This window comes from Hoplias malabaricus, chromosome 14 (assembly GCF_029633855.1).
Source record: "Hoplias malabaricus isolate fHopMal1 chromosome 14, fHopMal1.hap1, whole genome shotgun sequence".
Classification (NCBI taxonomy): Eukaryota; Metazoa; Chordata; class Actinopteri; order Characiformes; family Erythrinidae; genus Hoplias; species Hoplias malabaricus.
Window position 1 is genome coordinate 24,137,020 of NC_089813.1, and position 19,861 is coordinate 24,156,880.

The 19,861-nt window shown below is 38.2% G+C and overlaps 3 protein-coding genes and 1 long non-coding RNA gene across 5 annotated transcripts; 3 read left to right on the forward strand and 1 right to left on the reverse strand.

The window, feature by feature from the left end:
- The first annotated feature begins 381 nt into the window (after positions 1-381).
- LOC136666065 (uncharacterized) lies at positions 382-5,582 on the forward strand. Its single transcript, XR_010795334.1, has 3 exons — positions 382-498; positions 2,612-2,715; positions 5,086-5,582. It is a non-coding gene; the product is annotated as an uncharacterized lncRNA (long non-coding RNA).
- On the reverse strand, positions 4,634-10,868 carry znf366 (zinc finger protein 366). 2 transcript variants are annotated; one of them, XM_066644047.1, is made up of 5 exons: positions 10,766-10,868; positions 7,825-9,021; positions 7,299-7,490; positions 6,114-6,288; positions 4,634-5,490 (listed from the first exon to the last, which is right to left on the reverse strand). In XM_066644047.1, the coding sequence occupies exons 2-5, from the start codon at positions 8,878-8,880 to the stop codon at positions 5,036-5,038; spliced, it is 1,878 nt and encodes a 625-aa protein (XP_066500144.1). In that variant the 5' UTR covers positions 8,881-9,021; positions 10,766-10,868; the 3' UTR covers positions 4,634-5,035. The 2 variants fall into 2 exon arrangements, with proteins under 2 accessions (XP_066500144.1, XP_066500145.1); XM_066644048.1 differs by lacking the exon at positions 7,299-7,490.
- Positions 10,869-13,135: 2,267 nt separating this feature from the next.
- On the forward strand, positions 13,136-15,253 carry LOC136665880 (isotocin-neurophysin IT 1-like). Its single transcript, XM_066643710.1, has 4 exons — positions 13,136-13,204; positions 13,345-13,466; positions 14,215-14,419; positions 14,866-15,253. The coding sequence occupies exons 2-4, from the start codon at positions 13,347-13,349 to the stop codon at positions 15,000-15,002; spliced, it is 462 nt and encodes a 153-aa protein (XP_066499807.1). The 5' UTR covers positions 13,136-13,204; positions 13,345-13,346; the 3' UTR covers positions 15,003-15,253.
- Positions 15,254-17,270: 2,017 nt separating this feature from the next.
- Positions 17,271-19,748, forward strand: LOC136666064 (fatty acid-binding protein, liver-type-like). Its single transcript, XM_066644050.1, has 4 exons — positions 17,271-17,337; positions 17,628-17,800; positions 18,333-18,425; positions 19,632-19,748. The coding sequence occupies exons 1-4, from the start codon at positions 17,271-17,273 to the stop codon at positions 19,680-19,682; spliced, it is 384 nt and encodes a 127-aa protein (XP_066500147.1). The 3' UTR covers positions 19,683-19,748.
- Positions 19,749-19,861: the final 113 nt, after the last annotated feature.

Sequence of the window (19,861 nt, forward strand, 5' to 3'; positions counted from 1 at the left end):
CGAAACCGTCAGCCGTGGTAAAATGCATTTTTAATGATGCCCTGTATATATTTGTTTATTGTTGTTTTGCATTGTTCTCTTTTGGACAATAACTTTAAAAACTGTTGTCGACATTTATATATTTTATTAACATATACATATAGCTCATCAAGTGGAACGCAAATTTGAACACCTCAGACTTAATTTACTTAAGAAACTACTACAATAAAAACAGCTTAGTTTTAATCCCATATAATTCCATAATAATAAAAAATATGCATATGGGGAATCTGTTTTGGCATTTTTTAGCTAAAACAACAAAACAGTTGTTTTTTGAATGGGAGTAACATCCTGGACCGGAGGAATGAATAACTGTACACCTTTGAGTCGCCAATCCACCTACCAACGTGTGTTTCTGGACCGTGGGAGGAAACCGGAACACCCGGAAGAAACCCATGCGGACACAGGGAGAACACACCACAGACAGATGTGACTGCTGCTCGTGCCGCCTCAATGCACGTGAGAGTTTTTTTTCAATTGCAGTGAAAATGAAAATCAAAATATGGTATTTTTTCACGTCACTCGATCTCTTAATTGAAAAATATGTGTGGATTTGTATTTAAAGAATGAAATGCTGAATTTCTATTAGACACATGCAATCATCTCACAACATTATTGCATTCCACAAGGTGGTGCTCTGACCTTCCTCAAACCAAAAACGATGCACATTTCATGACATTTCAGTCAGAGACTTTGTTTCAGTCAAGGGCAAGTAGGTAAAATGTCACAGTGGAAATCACTGTCCAGTTTGGGCTGTGGCTGAGAAAGCAGAAGTAATCGCTTGTATCTGTAATCCAGAGAAAGTCTATTTTTTTCTAATAGAGTGAAAGAAGGTAAACACACATCTTTCAAGATGATGGTGCATTCATGCTTTTAGAGTAACATTTTAGAGCATGGAAGAGGACCTCACATTCATTCATTTTCAGAAACCTTTATATTTGTTCAAACAAACTCTACAAAATCTGATTGTATTATTTGATAACCACTGTTTACAATAAATCAGCTAGGCTACTAAAAAATGTAATTGTCCATATGTCAAAAAAGCACTGAAAATAATTCAGGAACAGCTCCAGCAAGCACAAGTATATCTCTCCCAAATGCTGTGGAATTTGCTCTGTTAAGACAGTGATTTGAAGCAGCATATTTACAGCAGTTCTCCTTGGCTGAAATGTAATATTTTTATGGAATTTATGGAATCAGATTTATTCCAAAACTAGGCCTACTCACACAAACAGTTTAGTCCCAAATGTAAAACTTATAATTTGCAAACAAATTAGCTATCTTTCTTGTTTGTACTCCCTGACGTGTGTGTGTGTGTGTGTGTATGTGTATGTGTGTGTGCTCCCTCTGTCATTCAGTATGCTCACAGCATGCTCAAAATCCCATTAGCCAATGGTGCTCCTGGGGGAAAAAATAAAACCCACCCACATGAAAAGTTTGTGCTAAAACTTCTCACAAAAATCTTGCACCCGAAGCCCAGGGAGCACAAATGAAAGAGCTGGCTAAATTTTTTAAGTTATGTTTTATGTTGGAGATAAAAAAAAAAATTTGGCGATTCTTTTTTGGCACAAAATTGATTCCATATGTACTTTGCTTTACCAGCATTCACAGCTCTACTTTTTGGAGTGCAACAATTATTATTGTAGCCTGATACAAATTCATGTATTGTTTTCTGTTAAACAGATCAGCAACGCACAAACAATTTGATGAGGCTTTGCTTATCATTCTGGAACATATTCTGCACATTGCCACTACCATTATGTATATCTCATTTCTGGATTTTACACGGTCATGAAGGCATTTTAATATGGCACGAACTCCTCATGATAGTAGCTCACTGGGAAGATTTATTTTAAATTTGTGAGCTTGTGTTTACTGACAGAATCATGAGGCTTGGGCTTTTTTTTTCATGCAAACTGCAAACATTAACAAAGAAATTGTTCACAATGAAAATTGCAGAATGATATATTTAAAATAACAGGCATTAACCCTAACTTTACACAATGAACATGTACCATTTACAAGTACAACACAAATGTCCAAATATTTTTTAGGGCCAATGTTTGCTAGTATACTGCTATATTCTTATTTTTATTTTTAAATTTTAACTGTTAAGCTGACAGAAGAATTGAGAGCTGTTTTGGTATTTTCTTATATGTGGAAAACTCTATATTTGCTCATCAGCAGACAAAATATAAAACTGTTATAAAAAAAAAAAGATTACACCAGTGCAGGAAATACAGTCAGTCAGGATGAAGACAAAAGGTTTTGAAGGGTTCTGATGACGAAGATATGTACTGATGTTTGGCCAAAACATCCTTTTTGTAGAACAAGTTGGTTCTACAAATGGCAGAAAGGAAAGGAACCATACAATTTACTTTAGCTCAGTGGGCGGAAAGATGTGTGTATTTAAATGATGAGACTAGAATCAACAATAGTCTCTAAAAACATCCTCATTACAGTAACGTAATGTAAAATACCCTGTGATTTCTTTTTACCTGCAGCCAGTATGCACCATTTGAACATTAAATAAGTCAATATATTTTGTGTGCTTTCATGTGTCTGTCTGCAGCCCATCATGTACGCTCTGTCCTGTGTATAGCAGAAGTGGAATCCGTAGGAGAAAAAGAAACAGTGGTTATATTTTCCACTGCGGTGCACCTTTCTCATCAACAGGTCAGTTACGTTACAGACTCTCCTTTGTCCTGACTCATCCAGAGGTTTCACTTCAGCAGGCCACAGTCGCAGTACCTGATTCTGCACCACTGTGTGCTTCCCATTGGTCTTGGGATTGAAACGCAGAGGTGAAGGGAAGAGAGGATGAGGATATGAGAACTTCCTCTTCACATTCATAGTTTCATCAGGACCAACGCCCAAGAGAGGCGACTATAGCCTGCAGTGGTTGAAACTCACAAACACAGAGGCACAGAAAACACATTTTACTCTGAAAAACTGTCATGAGTTCCTCATATATTGATACAGAGAACTGGTGTAAAAATATATATTGAGAAAGGGGTGGGGTAATGTCGAAATAGGCACAGAAAAAATCTTTTTCTTAAATTCAAGCATTTTTTTTATACATCACTTTCTGTTCAGTAGACTGTCTCCATTCATAACACTCTCTGACTAGGCTTAAAGAGGAGTTTAACTTTTTTCAGTATCTCTATATCATTAAATGTTCAAAATGTAAATGCCATATTTGCTGTGAAATGCTACACTGTAAACACATTCTCCAAGTCAGAAGTGTTCTTCATGATGGTTAAAGGAACCAGGCAACTGTATGTCCTTAGATAACTAAAGGCTTGTGTACATGGAATGATTATTTATACACTGCCTCAGGCCTAATGTATTGTTTTGTGATAAGGTTTTGGTTTCATCTATTTCTGCCTTGAAGCCCTCCTCAGAAATCCTTACTTAGCAAATACAACATGATACCTGTTCAAGTGATTTTTGGTCAGGGGAAAATAGATGCTATGGGAAAACTCCTTTTGTTTTTACTTTTGTTTACGTATCATGAGAAACAGGAAGTTTACTTTGATTATTGTAATACAGTGAAGCATAAAGGACATGTATTAAGTTTTTAATATATATAGGGTGTGTCAAAAGTCAGCAGTCTGAATACCCCAGCAAGTAACATGTGATGGGACCTATCGTTCTTTATATAAACCTATGGTGGAGATGCAGGGGAGATAGAAAGAAAACATGTTTATTTTTTCCAATTTAGCACTGTACTCTGCAGGGAAACCTGTGTTGTTAAGTTTTAGTGATCGATTTCACTTTGAACTGCTCTGAATTATTTAATGATTACTTCTCAATGACTAGTTGAATTCTACTTTTAGCCAGTTAAAAATTTTAACAGAGTACTCCATAATACATTAGTTGCATCTCTAGCATACAGTATCCCAATCAAACCTTGCGACTACTTGAAGGGCTGTGATGACTAGTATTTTACTGTAAATTTTCAAGAAGTACTGGGAACCTCCTTTGCCAAAAAAAGCATCAATAGGTATAAACAATGACAAATACATCATACAAAAAAAAAGAAGGTGGAGTCCTACGTCCTGGAACCCCAACAGAGTCGAGACAAGGCTTGTTTGATCAGGTTGTGTGCAGTATTCTCTTCCACTTCCTGTCCTTTGCCAGGAAATTCAGTCCTTTTCAAAGAATCCATAAATATTCACACTGACAAAGAATCATATACTAGATCATTTTTTATAGACTTTATCTATAAAATCATATATTGGATAATTACTTATTTTTAATATTTCCTTAAGATTTGTAGATATTTTTAGGATAACCCCAAAAGAAATGTTTAAATTCAGCTCATAGAAAATATACATCACTTTTATCCTGGCTGACTTTATTTCGTACACAAACTTATTTTAATTCATCACTGAAACGGAATGTGTGCTTCTTCTTTCTAAAGCCAAAACTGTCCTTCAGCATCATTCTGTTTCCTGCATGCAGAGTTCACTAATAGATTAATTTAAGACAGAAAGATATTTGCATCTTTTTTGAGGCAGGTATTAAAGTAAAGAGAATGGCAAAAGAGTTAAAAGAGATGTATTTAAAATACATTTATTATATTATGAGGATTTGCAATGACATCACAATGACAATTTCTAATGGCATTTATGTACATGTTATTTTTCAAGCATTAAAACCAGTGAAAAAGACAAATATTGAACTGTTATCAGAATGTCAGTACAAGAAACAAAAACATTGATTTGTCAGTCATCACATTTTTTTAATTAAAAATAAATCACTTTCTCACAAAACGTACAGTAGGCTAAATCATGCATGCACATTGTTAGAGATTATTTATCGCGTAAACAGTGGAAGAAATTTATATTAATTTTGTAAAAAATATATGGTTTACAAGCACATTTGTTTTTGCTACAATACCGCTGTAAACCAAAAACTGTTTCACAGAAGATTTTTGCAGTTTATTTACACTTCTTTCCCAAGAGACATATTACAAGAAATTGAAAAAAAATTATTCACAGCTTAATTCTCTGTATTCTCTTTTCCTGTACGATCTGGCAGAGTAAATCTCTCCATCTGAAAGTGAGCCTTGCTCACTCTCACGGTAACGTAGGCACTGCAACTCCTCCTTGCTGACATAGAACTGCCTCTCACTACTGCTCTCCTCTTCATCGACATGGACCATCACATCCTCTTCCTCCTCATCTTCATCATCTGCCTCTCTGGCCTCTAAGGCTCCATCCAGCTCAGGTGGGTAGCGATCAGGGCTGTACTGGCTCATTCTGTACAGACTGTCCTCGTCCTCCTCACGGCTGGAGCTGCCCCCCCTCACACTCTCACCATCCGACTGAGAGAGGCGAGGCTGGGGCAGGCTCTTTTGAGACAGGTCAAAGGGCTCGTCCTGGCTGAAACGGGACAGGAATCGCAGTGGTGCTGATAGACACAGGCGCCCTCGACGTCTGAACACTACAGCAATTAGAGAATTGGAGGATACTAAGTATTAATAGATGATATTAAGAATAGCTTCATCTGAGTGTTCCTAAAGGCCTTAAAGTAAATCTTCTGGGAATAAATTTACATAATTTCTCTGTACCTCACTTGTAGTGAATCAAGAAAATTAAGATGATTTGATGTAGCTAGTAATAAAAGCTTACACTTAAAACTACATTTCTATATTAGTCATAAACTCTGTTGAAGTGTTCAGTAGTCTCATTTTTCCTTGTATATAAGATTTTACACATTTATATCCATATAATATGGATAAAACTGGATTCAAATGACATGTATTATGCTGAAAAATGGGACTTTTAGAATCTGGAAATGTAGAAAGTGATTTAAAATGAGTTAAACCTCTTTCTTTAATTTTTTTTTTCAATTCATGTTTTACAATATTTTTTTTATGTATATTAACTTATGAACTTGCCTACATGCTTTTATCGCTGTTAAAAATCTTTTTTATGGGTTACTGCATCATTATAAGCTGGGGTATATTATTGATTTCTCTAAACACTTTAAAGTAAAGAATTTCTTAGATTGGACCTTATTTTATGTATCAAACAGATCAACAGTTGACTGATAATACTTCATACCTCGGGTATCTAGGCCTCGGTCCATGATGCCGTGTTTGACCTTCATGTGTCTGGTCAGATTCCCCTTCAGAGTGAACTTGCTTGGGCAGTACAGGCACTTGAATGGCTTGCTGTCAGAGTGCAAATGCATGTGGCCCATCAGATTATGCATTCTATTGAACTCTTTCCCACAGAGCTGGAGAGAGAACAGAATCAATCAGGCTACAGCATATCCATACCAGTGGAGACACATCAGACTCTAATGCAAAAGGCTTAGCAGTAAAATCACTGAGTTCAGCTGCTTTATTTTAGGTTCATAGGCTTGCAAGACGCTATGGGAAGTACCCTTATATCTTTTGCTCATGCTTTAAATACATTTTAGAATCACTTTCACAGAAATGCACAGAAAACACTGCTGTAAATTTAGCTGTAACCAAATAGTCAGAGGCAAGAGTAATCATGAATGAGTGAGCTGAGCTGAGGAAAAGGCCAGCAGACAGAGCCAGAAACTGACAGAGAAGGGCACTACTGTGCTGTCCTTCCTCTGCATTCTTTTTTTTTTTATTAGGGTGGGACTTTCCTTCAGGAGGAGAGAGGGACTGTAAACTGTCCAAAAGGACCGTGAGAAAACAGGAAGTGCTCCCAAGTACAAGAGAAAGCGAGATGAAATCTATTTGTGGGGCCTTTACTCGGGGGACGAGAGAGCCATTGTTACAGGGGCAGTTTGTGCGGCGATATCCTTCCTATGGACGAAGAGACGCACGACTGCCAAAAAACGCAGCTATCTGGTCATCACTTCAAGTCGCCCATCTCAGCCCAAGGTCACAACCTTCCAAAACAACAGGGACCCCCAAAAATATCATATAGATTTTAGGACACATCTGTCTAGAAACTTGTATATCTGTATTTACAGCTTTTAAATTTATTACAGAAGACTCAGGTTAGCCATGATAAGAATCAGAACAAAGCTGGAATCATTTTGTTGCATGTTATTAAATTTCACTCTTCAGACTGTAGAACTATAGCTGCCTATTCATGCTGAATCATGACTTGATAAAACCTAATAACAAAATGCTACCAGAAACTAGGTTCTTCTAATTCTCATCATCTATCCAGCCAAGATACGGAAGTCTGGTTTCCATAATAAGACTCCCGTATCTTGGTCTAGACTAGGTTATCTTATTGTAAATCACATCAGTAACGCACCTTGCATTTGTATGGCTTGATGTCAGAATGGACGATCATGTGAGCCTTGAGGGTCTGTTTCTGGACAAAGCTCTTGTAGCACAGGTGGCACTGATAGGCTCGGATGTTGGTGTGGATCAGAACATGGCGCTTCATGTTGGCCAGCAGGGTGAACTCACGTCCACATATGCGACACTTGTGCTCCTTCACTCCCTGAAAGGCATGAGGATCTTACTTCATGGAGAATGAGAGAGGTTTATCTTGATTGATATCAAAATATGCTAATAAAGTCCTCAATCTGTATGTTGTCACCACCTGTGCATAGCTTCATACAGTGTTTCCTAACCCTGGTCCAGAGGATACCCAATCTTTTTTTTTAATTCTAGTGTTTTTGCCATTGCAAAGTTTGTTAATGAGGTGTGCTAAGACAGGGAACCCATAAACGGGCTGTAAAACTCCACTGGAATTGCAGGTATTTGCTATTACATGCACTACTACTAAGTATCATTAAGTCATCTTCCACCTTCATATTAAATGCTGCACCTACCTTGTGGGTCAGCGTGTGCTGCTTGAGATGATGCGACTGGACAAACTCCATGCCACATTCACTGCAGATGTAGGGGCGAATGTCCTTGTGCTTCATCATGTGGTTCTGCAGCTGGCTGGGGTACTGGAAGCTCTTCCCACACTCACTGCAGTCATACTGGACTGGGCCACGGTGTGCTGTCAGGTGCCGTTTCAACTGGGCCAGAGTGGGAAAGTCTAAGCCACACTCCACACAGATGTTTTCCTGGCCCCTCTCATGCTTGAGTTCGTGGGCTCGCAGCTCACTGGGGTAGGCAAAGCCCCTGCCGCAGACCCCACAGCTGTAAGGCTTAACGTCACTGTGCTGCATCATGTGTCTCTTCAGGTGGCTGGTTTGGGTGAAGGCCTTGTGGCACACCTGGCATTTGTGGGGCCGGGCACCCTGGTGGGTCAACATATGTGTGTGTAAATGGCTCAGCTGCTTGAAGAGCTTGCCACATAGGCCGCAGCCATGAGGCTTGATGCCACTGTGGCCCAGGATGTGTGTCACCAGGTTGTACTTGGAGGTATAGGACTTCTCACACATACGGCACTTCCATCGCTTCTGGTCACCCCCTACGTCCACGTAGTAGCTGTCGTCGACATGGATGTTCAGACCCAGTTTCTCAGCCGAGGTAACTTTTGAACTCTCTTGGCTTCTTCGGCGGTATCTTAGCGCTTCATTTGCGTAGAAGTGATTGGGAGAAAGGTGCATGACTGGGCCAGGCATGACAAAAGGAAAAGGGACCAAATTTGGATGAAGAGGTGGAAAGAATGGAGGTGGTGGGGGACGGTGCAGTAGAAGTGGAGATGGTGGCCAGAGTGGCATGGGCTTGACGGTCTCCTGTTTGACTTGTACAGTATCATATCTGCTTAGGACTCGATGGAACTGAAGCCTGTTAAGATCTATCATCTCTGGGATGTACTTAGGAGGGTGAGGGCGTGATGGGATGGGATGGGCGATAGGGAAGGGAAGATGGGAGAGGTCAACACTTCTGGAGTCATCTGTTCTCTTGGGTTTATAATCGTTGGGGTCCATGTTGACAGCGAGTATGGGATGGCTGATGAAAGAACCTCTCAGGGAGGAAAACCTTGTGGTTATGGATCTAAACAAGTCCTCAAATCTTTGTTATGTAGGTTTTTTCTTTTAGCATCAACTGAGGATTTGTCCATCACTTTCCTATGGATAGAAAAATATGAGTCATTTTCATATTTCATATACCAACCAGTCATTCAAAGAGATGCTACTGAAAACCACCTAACTTTCTCAAGTGCTCCAGACAGAAGAAAGAAGGGATAAGTTCGCATCATCTATGCTTAAACAGGAAGTGCACTCATATAGACCAATCTCACTCCCTTTCATTTTTCGCTTCTCCATGTTGCTTTACTGGACTCGTCTTTCACTTCGGTACCACAAGCACTTCTCTTTTTTACACTTCGCTACATGACAAAGCTTTCTATCTTCTATATATATTTTAAAAGGTGAAATACGAAACTGTCCCGAATGTGTCAGTGACCAGCAGCATGTTATTGTTTGATTGCAGTTGACCTTGCTAAAACTGAGGGAACGTCAATGGGGAAGACTGAACAATAAAGAAACACAGGAACTTCAGCAGTTCTTCTTTGACCACATGTTAATTGTATTTTTTTTTCATGTTTCTGTCACTATTAGAATTAATCAGGTGAAAATTTCCACAAAACCTCATCAGATAATAGAGGAAGTAACACCTTAAACTCCTTTCTGGCTGATTGGAAATTGCAGAAATTGAACTTTACCACTAAGTTCATTCCATTCCCCATAAAACTGTGCTTAGCCAAGTCATGTACATAATCATTGTATACTGATGCATCAGTATACAATGATTATGTACATGACTTGTACATGAATCTTGTGCAACAAAAAGGTACATACATTATTAGATAGATAGATGCTATTATTTCCACCAGAAGTGCAAATAATAGCACTGTGCAAAAAGTGTATATAACTTAGTTAAGTAATATAATGTGTAATGTATTATAATATATCAAATATATAAAGCATGTATTTGGCATATTTTAAAAACAATAATGCTTAAACAAACATAACATTTACTATCCCTCTAAAAACATACTGTGCAAATCTTAGGTGTGATTTTGCATTTTTTCGTTTGAAAAATCCAAGTAGAATGACACATCATGCAAGCTTTGGAAACACAGATGCTATATATAGCAGTGCAGTGATCATTTATTAGTTTTTAAACAGTTTTGAGAACAATTTAACAGGTAAATTGACTTTCTCAGATGCTTAAGGTTTTTGCACACATTCTGTGAAAATACACATTCTTAGCATCAGTATAGATTGCATCACCAACAAGCGTGAGCAAAACTGAGACATGAAACCCCTACAAGAGCACTTGCCCTATAGTGTCCCATAAGAAAGATAAAAATGAAAGAAATAAGTGTGTTTCCTCTTGGGCTTTAGTGGAGATCTCAGTTAAATCACACTGTGGTCAGATTTGTTGAGAAGTTAGCTTTCATGTTTATAAGAACAAAGTACCTTCTCATTTTTAATGCTGTAAATAACCGTTAGCATTTTAATCTGGACCAAATAAATGTCTTATGTCTCCTTTTTTGTGCAAAGCTATTTCTCCCAAGCAATTGTAAGACAATCTCCTGGGCCATAAACAAGCAACCTACAGACAGGACAGTTGCAAAGTATTAATGGTTAAAGATACAACAGGTCCACAACCCAGTCATCCCTTTGCCACCACCTGTAAAACACCATGCACATGAGTGACAACAGTCTGCATGGCTCCCTGTCTCTGATATATTCAAATAATAAAAAGAGGCTCCTCCTCGCTCAGTGCCCTTGATTAGAGACTACTCCTACCCCTGCCCAGCAAGAGTGCGTGTTAGCATGGAGCTAGCAGCCCCCAGGTGCTTACCTGATGCTTGCCCTGCGCTCTGGACAATGAGCCTCCAGCCCAGCAGACAGCATTTGAAGTGACTTAAGAAAGAGAACAGGAACAATCACTTTGTTCCCATTTTCAGATGAGTACCTTCGGAGAGAAGGAAGGAAGGGAGGGGAGAGGAAGTCAACAAGCCTGTGCCTTCCTGACAAAAAATAAGGAAACACTAGATAGACATCTCCATTCCTCTTCAAGCCTTTTGCTGTTGTGTGGTTGAGAACAGAAATAAAAACCACTAAATCTATGCATTGTGGAGGACATTGTATATATTAATGTAGATTCAGAAATGGAGACTGGATGGAGGTACATAGTCTAAAACAGGCAATAGCCTATAAAAGGAAAAACTTGAAGAATATCATCTCTCTCATTCTCGCTCTCTCTCTCTCTCTCTCTCTCTCTCTCTCAATCTCTCTCTCTCTCTCTCTCTCTCTCTCTCTCTCTCTCTGTGTGTGTGTTTGTGTGTGGTGTGTGTGTGTATGTGTGACTCCTGTTTGATGGTGAAGTATAAAAGAAACAAAAATGGAATAGGTTTTTAGAAAGTTATATATATATATATATATATATATATATATATATATATATTTTTTTTTTTTGGCTAGATACTTTGAATAACTCCCATTTTAAATCCGGCACCCAAATGGAAACATTGTATAGCTGTCAGTTGAAAGACAAGAACTTTCACTATTTAAAAAAAAGGTGTACATGCCTGACAAATGAACAAACAGAATGCAGAAGCATATAATCTTTTTTCTTATTCATTTTGTTTCATATCCAGGAATGGGAATTACTTTCACTCTCTGAAATCTCACTGTAGTGGTACCTTTTGCTCTGACTGTGGTAGTACCCTCAATGGCAAAGAAATGGTACCTTTACTTAGGGAACACAATTATACCATATTCAGTAATAATTGTAACCATTAAATTTGTGTGTATTGCATATAGCCTGCCACATTTAATCTCCAGGACTTTTATTATATTATTATAATTTTTCACAACTCTATAATGAACAATTACAAATATTCCCCTCTGCTTCTGGAGGAGAGAATGTAATGAAACTTTAGGGAAGACAACTGGACTGTAAAACTCTTGTACAGTTAAAGGTACATTTATCCTGTTTGTATCTTTAGTGACAGTAATGTACCTATGCCGTACCTTTGTTCTGACTGTGAAGATCTGCCTAAAGTACAAAAAGTATCTCCTTAAAATTTTGTAATTTATCAAGCCGGAAGACATTAATTGAGCAAATCTCATGGTAGGCAGAAAACCAATTACCCTGATGATTGCCACATCATGTTTTAAGTCTTATTACAACAGTTAACCCATTGACCCAATCAAGAGACAGTTATTTCAATTATATATTAGAGAACAGGAAAGGCCAGCGCATGTGGACATGTGCGTACAAGTGTATGGGTTGGGCTTAAGCATTTAAAGGATCCAGTGGTGGCCGTGTTTTGAGTCAATTTTAAATGCATATATTCCACATACATTAAAATAATTAATTCATTCATTATCTGTAACCACTTATCCAGTTCAGGGTCGCGGTGGGTCCGGAGCCTACCTGGAATCACTGGGCACAAGGTGGGGAAAGAGCCTGGAGGGGACGCCAGGCCTTCACAGGGCGACACACACACACACACACACACATTCACTCACTTATGGACACTTTTTATTCGCCAATTCACCTGCCAACTTGCCTTCCAGCCAATTCCACACATTGCTGCTCCTAAGGTGGGAAAGTGACGTGTTGCTGCATCTTTTCTAACACAGATGACTCTAATACAGTGATTTGGATAGCTCAAAGATTTTGGAGGAGTAAACTAACAAGCTAGTTTTTATGTCACCTGCAGATTAAGGTAGTAATAGTACTACACAGACATGACAATATGAAACTTGTGGTGTAGAATATTCCATACATTTATCAGGCTGTATACACAGAAAAATAAATATACATGAATTCCATGGTATTTGATTGCAATAATTAGTAGCATCATTGCTGGGCATGTGACTCCTTTTGGGCCTCAAACCTTATACCTAAAGAGCAGAACAGTTGATAATTAATTTCAGTAAGTGAAGAAAGTGTGCAAATACATAAGGCCTGTTTTTAGTTTGAGTAACTGTTCTTGTCTCATCATCTCCATTCTGCTCCTTTGGAAGATGCATGATCACGCACACAGATCTGTATCAACCCTATGCGAGACCTTAAGCCAAGTGGCTTCATAATCAGCGACCTGATCAGTTGCCATTATTAACTGGACTTATTAGGGTTGAGTCATTAGACTTAAGCAGTAGAGGTGAGGCCATGTCACTCGCTTCGCTCATCAGGTGAATATAAAAAGGCCGTGTTTTAGACAAACTCCTTAACCATCTTGTCTTCTGCTCATCTGCTCAACTGCCAGAATCAGAAGAGCATCAAGCAGTAAGTAACCTCATCCGTCTTTTGGTGTCTTCTATTTACATGCATTACTCTATCATTCCTCAGTTTAAACTGTACATTTTAGAAAATGTATTATTGTCTACTGTCATTATACTAATCCTTTCCTTGTTATTTTTTTCCAGCTATGCCTGGGACCACACTCTATGTGTCTTTGCTGTGCCTTCTTTCTCTCGCCTCGGCCTGCTATATCTCCAACTGCCCGATAGGTGGCAAGAGATCCCTCATAGACGCACCCTCTCGAAAGGTATGATTGCATGCCTGATATGAGGTACTGTTAGGACACTTTATGTTATTCGACCTGAAAACACGTTGCATAAATGTTAAAAAATATATATATTTTATCCCAAAATCACGTAAGGAATGTTTTAGCATTTTTTTTTACATTTGTCTTCTTCCTCCTTCATCTGAGAAGTATAAAATCAAAATAGAATACAATTAAGAAAATTGTAGAAAAGTAACTTTTAATAATAACTAAGCATTTTTTTCCTCAAGAGACTGGGTTATATTTTTCCCATTTCCTCATATATAATCATATAATTTCCACAAGAAATCATCATCAATATAGATCTTGCCAAACATAAACAAAGGTGTAATTGTTAGTAATTTACAGTCCAGTTAATGTCTTGAGCACATGAGAAACATTAATGTACTGTTTCTGTATATTTGCTTATATATTTGAGTACATATAGGAAAAATACATTATGACATGTAAATGCTCCATAACATTTGTTCATGACATTTTCAGTTTAAAGAGTTTAAAGAGTTTTTAATAGCTGAATATATAAAAGCAGCAAATATAAATAAATAATAATAATAATAAAAGGAATTGTGCGTTACAATGCAAAAGTCTGTTCTCTGTATAGACAAATTTTTAACTTGTCTAATTCATTTTTAACACAAATTTTTAACTTGACAGCTTGACCAGTGGCACCTAAACATTTGAGGCTGGTTGTATTTTCCATGTGAAATTCAGTACATTCTCCCTGCTGCAGTGTATGGCGTGTGGTCCTGGAGACAGGGGCAGATGCTTTGGGCCCAGTATCTGCTGCACTCCAGGACTGGGCTGCTACCTGGGTTCTGCAGAGGCAGTGAGCTGTGTGGAGGAGAACTACCTGTCCAGTCCATGTGAGAGTGGGGGGAGAGTATGTGGATCTGAGGGAGGACGCTGTGCTGCCCCAGGAATCTGCTGCCACTCAGGTCAGTGTGGTATCCTACCCATAGTAATGTCAGGCTACTGAGATAAGGGCAACTTCATTTTACAGCTTCTTAGAAACTGTGCCTTGATTCACAGCAGCAGCTGGACATTGATTTGCTGGCACTAAATGTGAGAGGTGTCCAGTGATCACTTTTAGCATTGTTTTATAAGCTATTTCTGCTGTGACAGATCTACTGCAGTTGCATTACATAAACATTTATTTTCCTGTTATGTGGCACAATGTGTCTGCAATGTACTGCCTACTTGCAGACAGAGCTCTACACTTTAGTACATATAGTACACTCATTTATTTAGTGCTTATGCATCTGTTAAGTTCAAATGTACCTGGCTTTTAAGTAAAATGTTATTAACATTAGATTAAACTGACTCTCTATCTGAAAAATAGAGATGAGTGGAAAATTGTTTGCTCTCCTCTTTTGTTCCACAGAGGGCTGCAGCTCTGATCAGTCATGTTTGGCTGAAGATGAAGCTGATCCAGAGAATAATGAGGGTCTTGGTGGAGACGTGCTGATTAAACTCCTGCATTTGGCCAGACAGCACCCGGCCAGCAGAACTCACCAGTGAGCCTCTGAGGACCGCTGGCGTGGATTAGTCTGGTCTTTATATGAGTGGAACAATGGGTCTTATGTAATTTAATGCACTTGCCTTTGAAATGACTTTATATTAAATGTAGCTGGGGTGTATTTTATGTATAGGCATGTATACTTAAAATATATTCATAACATTAAGGCACTGACTGTACTACTAGTGTACTCCTGGAATATGGTTATGTGTTCATAATAAATGTAGAGAAGGAACCATATTGTCATTTGTATCTTCATTATCTGTGTTTCTCCCAGCTTCAGTATGATGTCATTTTGATCTCATGGTTGTAAAACAGTAAGGAGATTTACATGTCGAAGCTCCAATCTGTTAACGAAGTCGGCCCTTTCGTGCTTTATCTCCTGAACACTCATATCTGTCCGACTGCTTATTGAAGTGTTGTGCAATGTGGAGTAGACTATTTGTGGTAAATTATGTTATATGTAAGAGCACTTTGGAGCATCCGCATATTTAATACTTTTCTGTGGAGATTATACAAACTGTGCATAACTGAGCAACTGTGTCTACAATGAGTGCACCTTAAAGTGGCGGAATAAACTAATATAATAAAGAAAAATAAATAAATAAATAAATATAAATTAAAAATATAAATATAAATAATAAAAAACAACCTTTGGATGTACAGTGTGGGCTGTGAATCCAAAAATACCTCTGAGCTAGGACATTTGCTGAAACAGGAGACAGTGCTGATACCCTCACACAGTCATATGTTAAATTTGAACAACCCAGTCAAATGACATGATAAAATACGGGTTTTCCAATTTTGTAGTGTACAGTTTGCATTGTGAGTGAGTATATTAGCTGAATCTGTTTATCTATGTTTTATTTTCAGCAACTGTGCATTAAAATGTGGAAAATAGTTTTCATTTAGAAGATATTTACTTACTTACTTCAGTATTCATTTGAACAGGGGTTCCCAAACATTTGCAAATGACCCTCTAGATGCAGGACACATTGATTACTAGAGGTTTTCATATGCACCAGATTAGCATACCTTTAAAGGCTTGTCAAAGAAATTAGTCTTTAGTCTGCATTTGTGTGCAACAAAAACCAGTAGAAAGTTTTCTTGCCAAGCAGCCAAAAGCTGAAGTCCAGTTTGTCCATCTGTGTCTTATTTCAGATAAGGCCAGGCAATGACAAACTGATAATAGACATCGACTGAGACAAGAAACCCTTAGTACAGAGTCCAAATAAGCACTAACATCAATATTAAAAAAGCACAGATTCATGACCTTGGTCAACAACAATATTAAAATAATTAAGATATAAATACAAATATGCTGACATTGATGTCTTCGCAATCAACACAATAAACAATAAATACATTTGGCTCCTTATAAACTGCTTAATTATTTGTTGTAACTGACACACTTGCCAAGCAATTATAGGACTGGATTCTAGGAAACTGGGTTAAAAAAATAAAAAGACACATCTGGTAATCAATATGGCAATATTACTTAAAATGACATATGTTTATTTATACACATATAATGGCTCTGTATGACAATGGCAAACAGCTGCAGCAACAACAACAATCATTTTTTTTACTATATTTTTTTTCCCCCAAACACAAACTTACAAGGCAGAACAGCTAAATACCTCAAAAGATTAAAAAGCAAGTCAGCAGGATATGTAATTAGAAATGAACACGTCTAGTAAATGGTACACCCCATCCTGTAATACATAGCAAATCTGACAGGACATAACAGAACTGAGCTCTTCGATCTGCTCCTAAGGTTTGGAAACCCATGTTTAAGCTGTTAGCTGAGGAAGTGATAGGAACACAGATCAATGAAAGATGATTTAAAGCATTCTTCTGTGACTCATATCAGTTCTTGGAAGATTTGTGTACTTTCCACATTAAACTTACAATCCAAAAACTAGTTAGATGCAATTAAATCATGCTCAAAGATATAATCATGATTCCTTGCTTATGACTGGTGCGGAAGCTGATGAGAGAAATGGGTGAAGGTTGACATTAGGGCCAATTTGAGGCATAGGTCATCATCAGTCTAAGGTCAGATCTGATCTTGGCCAGTCTTCCCACATAGCCACGTTTAATCTACAAAATGCTCAGGTTTATTATGTATACTGACAATTACATTTCGCAACTCTTGGCCAGTGTGAGCAGGGAGCATCTCCACCTTCTGTGGTTAATCATTAAAGCTCTATGAAAATATAAAAAGCCTCTGGAGCCAGGGTTCTTCTCCTCACACTCAGCCTTACACAATGTCCTTCTCTGGAAAATACCAGCTGGAAAGCCATGAAGGCTTTGAGGCTTTCATGAAAGCTATTGGTAGGATTTGCCTGGGGGAAATATCTCAAAATGGCGGTGCAAGGAATAGAAATTGCTTATTAAATAAACTTACAGACAAATGACTGAACTGCTATGTAACAAGAACTGGCTTTGGAAAAAATCATTTGGATAGAGAAAAGATGCTAGAATTTGGCATGGGTTTAAACCCCTTAATCTGTCCATTTTTTCCCTTTTTCTACTAGGTATCATTCAGTAGCTTGAAATGTATGTATTCAATAAAAAAGCTCCTCTATTTCATTAACCATAGCAGAAACTGTAACTTCTTACAGGTCTTCCTGATGATGTCATTGAGAAAGGCAAGGACATCAAGAGTACATCAGAAATTGAACAGAATGGGGACGACTTCAAAGTGACTGTGACCACAGGATCCAAAGTCCTGATCAACTCCTTCACTGTTGGTCAGGAGGCCGAGCTGGAGACCCTGACTGGAGAGAAAATCAAGGCAAGGCTCTGTTCTCTTTGATTGATCTCTGTCTTTTCATTATACTGCCTGATGCTCTACTTAAATGCAATGTAACCTATATCCAAAGAAAATGCTAGAATGGTCACCCTTTTTTGAAACAGTAAACTGCCAGGAGGTCCAGACATACATTTCCCATTCTTGTAACTGCATGCCATATATAGTAAGCGCTTATCCAATTCAGGGTCGCAGTGGGTCCAGAGCCTACCTGGAATCATTGGGCGCAAGGCGGGAATACACCCTGGACGGGGCGCCAGTCATTCACAGGGCAACACAAACATTCACACATTCACACTTTTGAGTCGCCAATCCACCTGCAACGTGTGTTTTTGGACTGTGGGAGGAAACCGGAGCACCCGGAGGAAAATCACACGGACACGGGGAGAACACACCAACTCCTCACAGACAGTCACCCGGAGCGGGAATCAAACCCACAACCTCCAGGTCCCTACCTGCTGCGCCACCGTGCCGCCCTCCATGTATAGTAGTTTCATAAATATGTGTTATCTTCTAGGCTGTGGTGGTGAAAGAGGGCAACAAGCTGAAGGTCACTCTGAAGGGCATTGAATCAGTTACAGAACTTGCTGATGCCAATACACTGATCAATGTGAGTACAAACCCAGAAATGTTGATGTTTGTTGATACACTAGACCTTGCTATGCTTTGATGATTTCCAGACTCTGTCTCAGTCTCAGTTTGTTATGACGCTCACAAAAATGAACTAGGTCAAAAAGGATTCTTCTGAGTGACTAAGCAGAGAAACCATTTTTGGTTCCCCAAAGAAGAACCTTTTTTTTTTAAAGTATCAGTCGATGAAATTGTGAAGAACCCTTGCAGTGAAGATCTGTGCTCTAAAAGTTAACAATAAAGGGTTATTGAATGACGGCACACAAAGAACCATAATTTGTTCTGAAAAGAAAGTTTTAAAAAGTGAATGGTGAAAAATAAAAAAGTTTCACACTCATGCATCTCATTCATAAACATGGAATAAGTATCCACTAAAAGTGGTTCCTCTATGGCATCATCCAAAAAGCCTTTTGGGAACTTTTAAGAGTTTTTAAGAGTATAATAAAGAGTCTAGTGCCAACCATGTTCTGCTATATGTGTACAACCCAATTATCTTCTTCTTAATATTCTTCATAATGCTTGTTTGACTAGATTGGATACAATACAGTTCATCAAAGCACGATTTAAAGTTTTAAAATGAACTTTAAACTATGCTTGAAGCCAGCCCCCCAGGACTGAACATTATCTAAAACTGTGCATTTTTTAACCGAAAAGTAGACTATAAACTATAATTCCTGTAATAATGTTTATGTCCTGTTAGCACTACATGTTCTTTACTAGTTAGACCTTGAATCCAAATGCCAGTTCTGGATTTTATAATCACTGGCAAGTAAGACCTAAAATGGCCAACCAGTTACATCAACAGGTCATCCAAGCACAATTTTAAAGTTAGAATTTTAAACTATGCTTCAAGCCAGTCTTCCAGGTCTAAAATGCTCTTAAATTATGTTTTTTTTTCAACAGAAATATACACTATGTACTTTGAATGATGTTGATGTCCTCTTAGTACTACAAGTTTTTACTAGTTAGACCTTGAATCCATATACCACCTCTGGATTTCATAATCATTGACAAGTAAGACCTAAGGTGCCCAATCAGTTACATCAACAGTTCAAGTAATTACAAGAGAACACCCAATAAAGATTGGAAACAAGATTCAAGGTCCAGATTTGAAGATCTTTGATGTAGTTAATGCTTTACCAAAGATGCATATGACCAAAAGATGGTGCTATGGTTACCTTCACAGACCCTGACTCTTGGAAACATCACCTACAAGAGGATCAGCAAGCGCATGTAATGACACATCAATCTGTGAGGCTTGGAAAAAGTGTAAAAATGCTAATAAAAAAAAAAACTTTTGTAACATGTAATTATGTTGTTGTATTTGCTGTCACAAATTCATTCATTACTGATACCTGTAACCTGATATTGTAAAGACATGTTCACATTTCTCAGCCTTTCAAATCATGACAAATT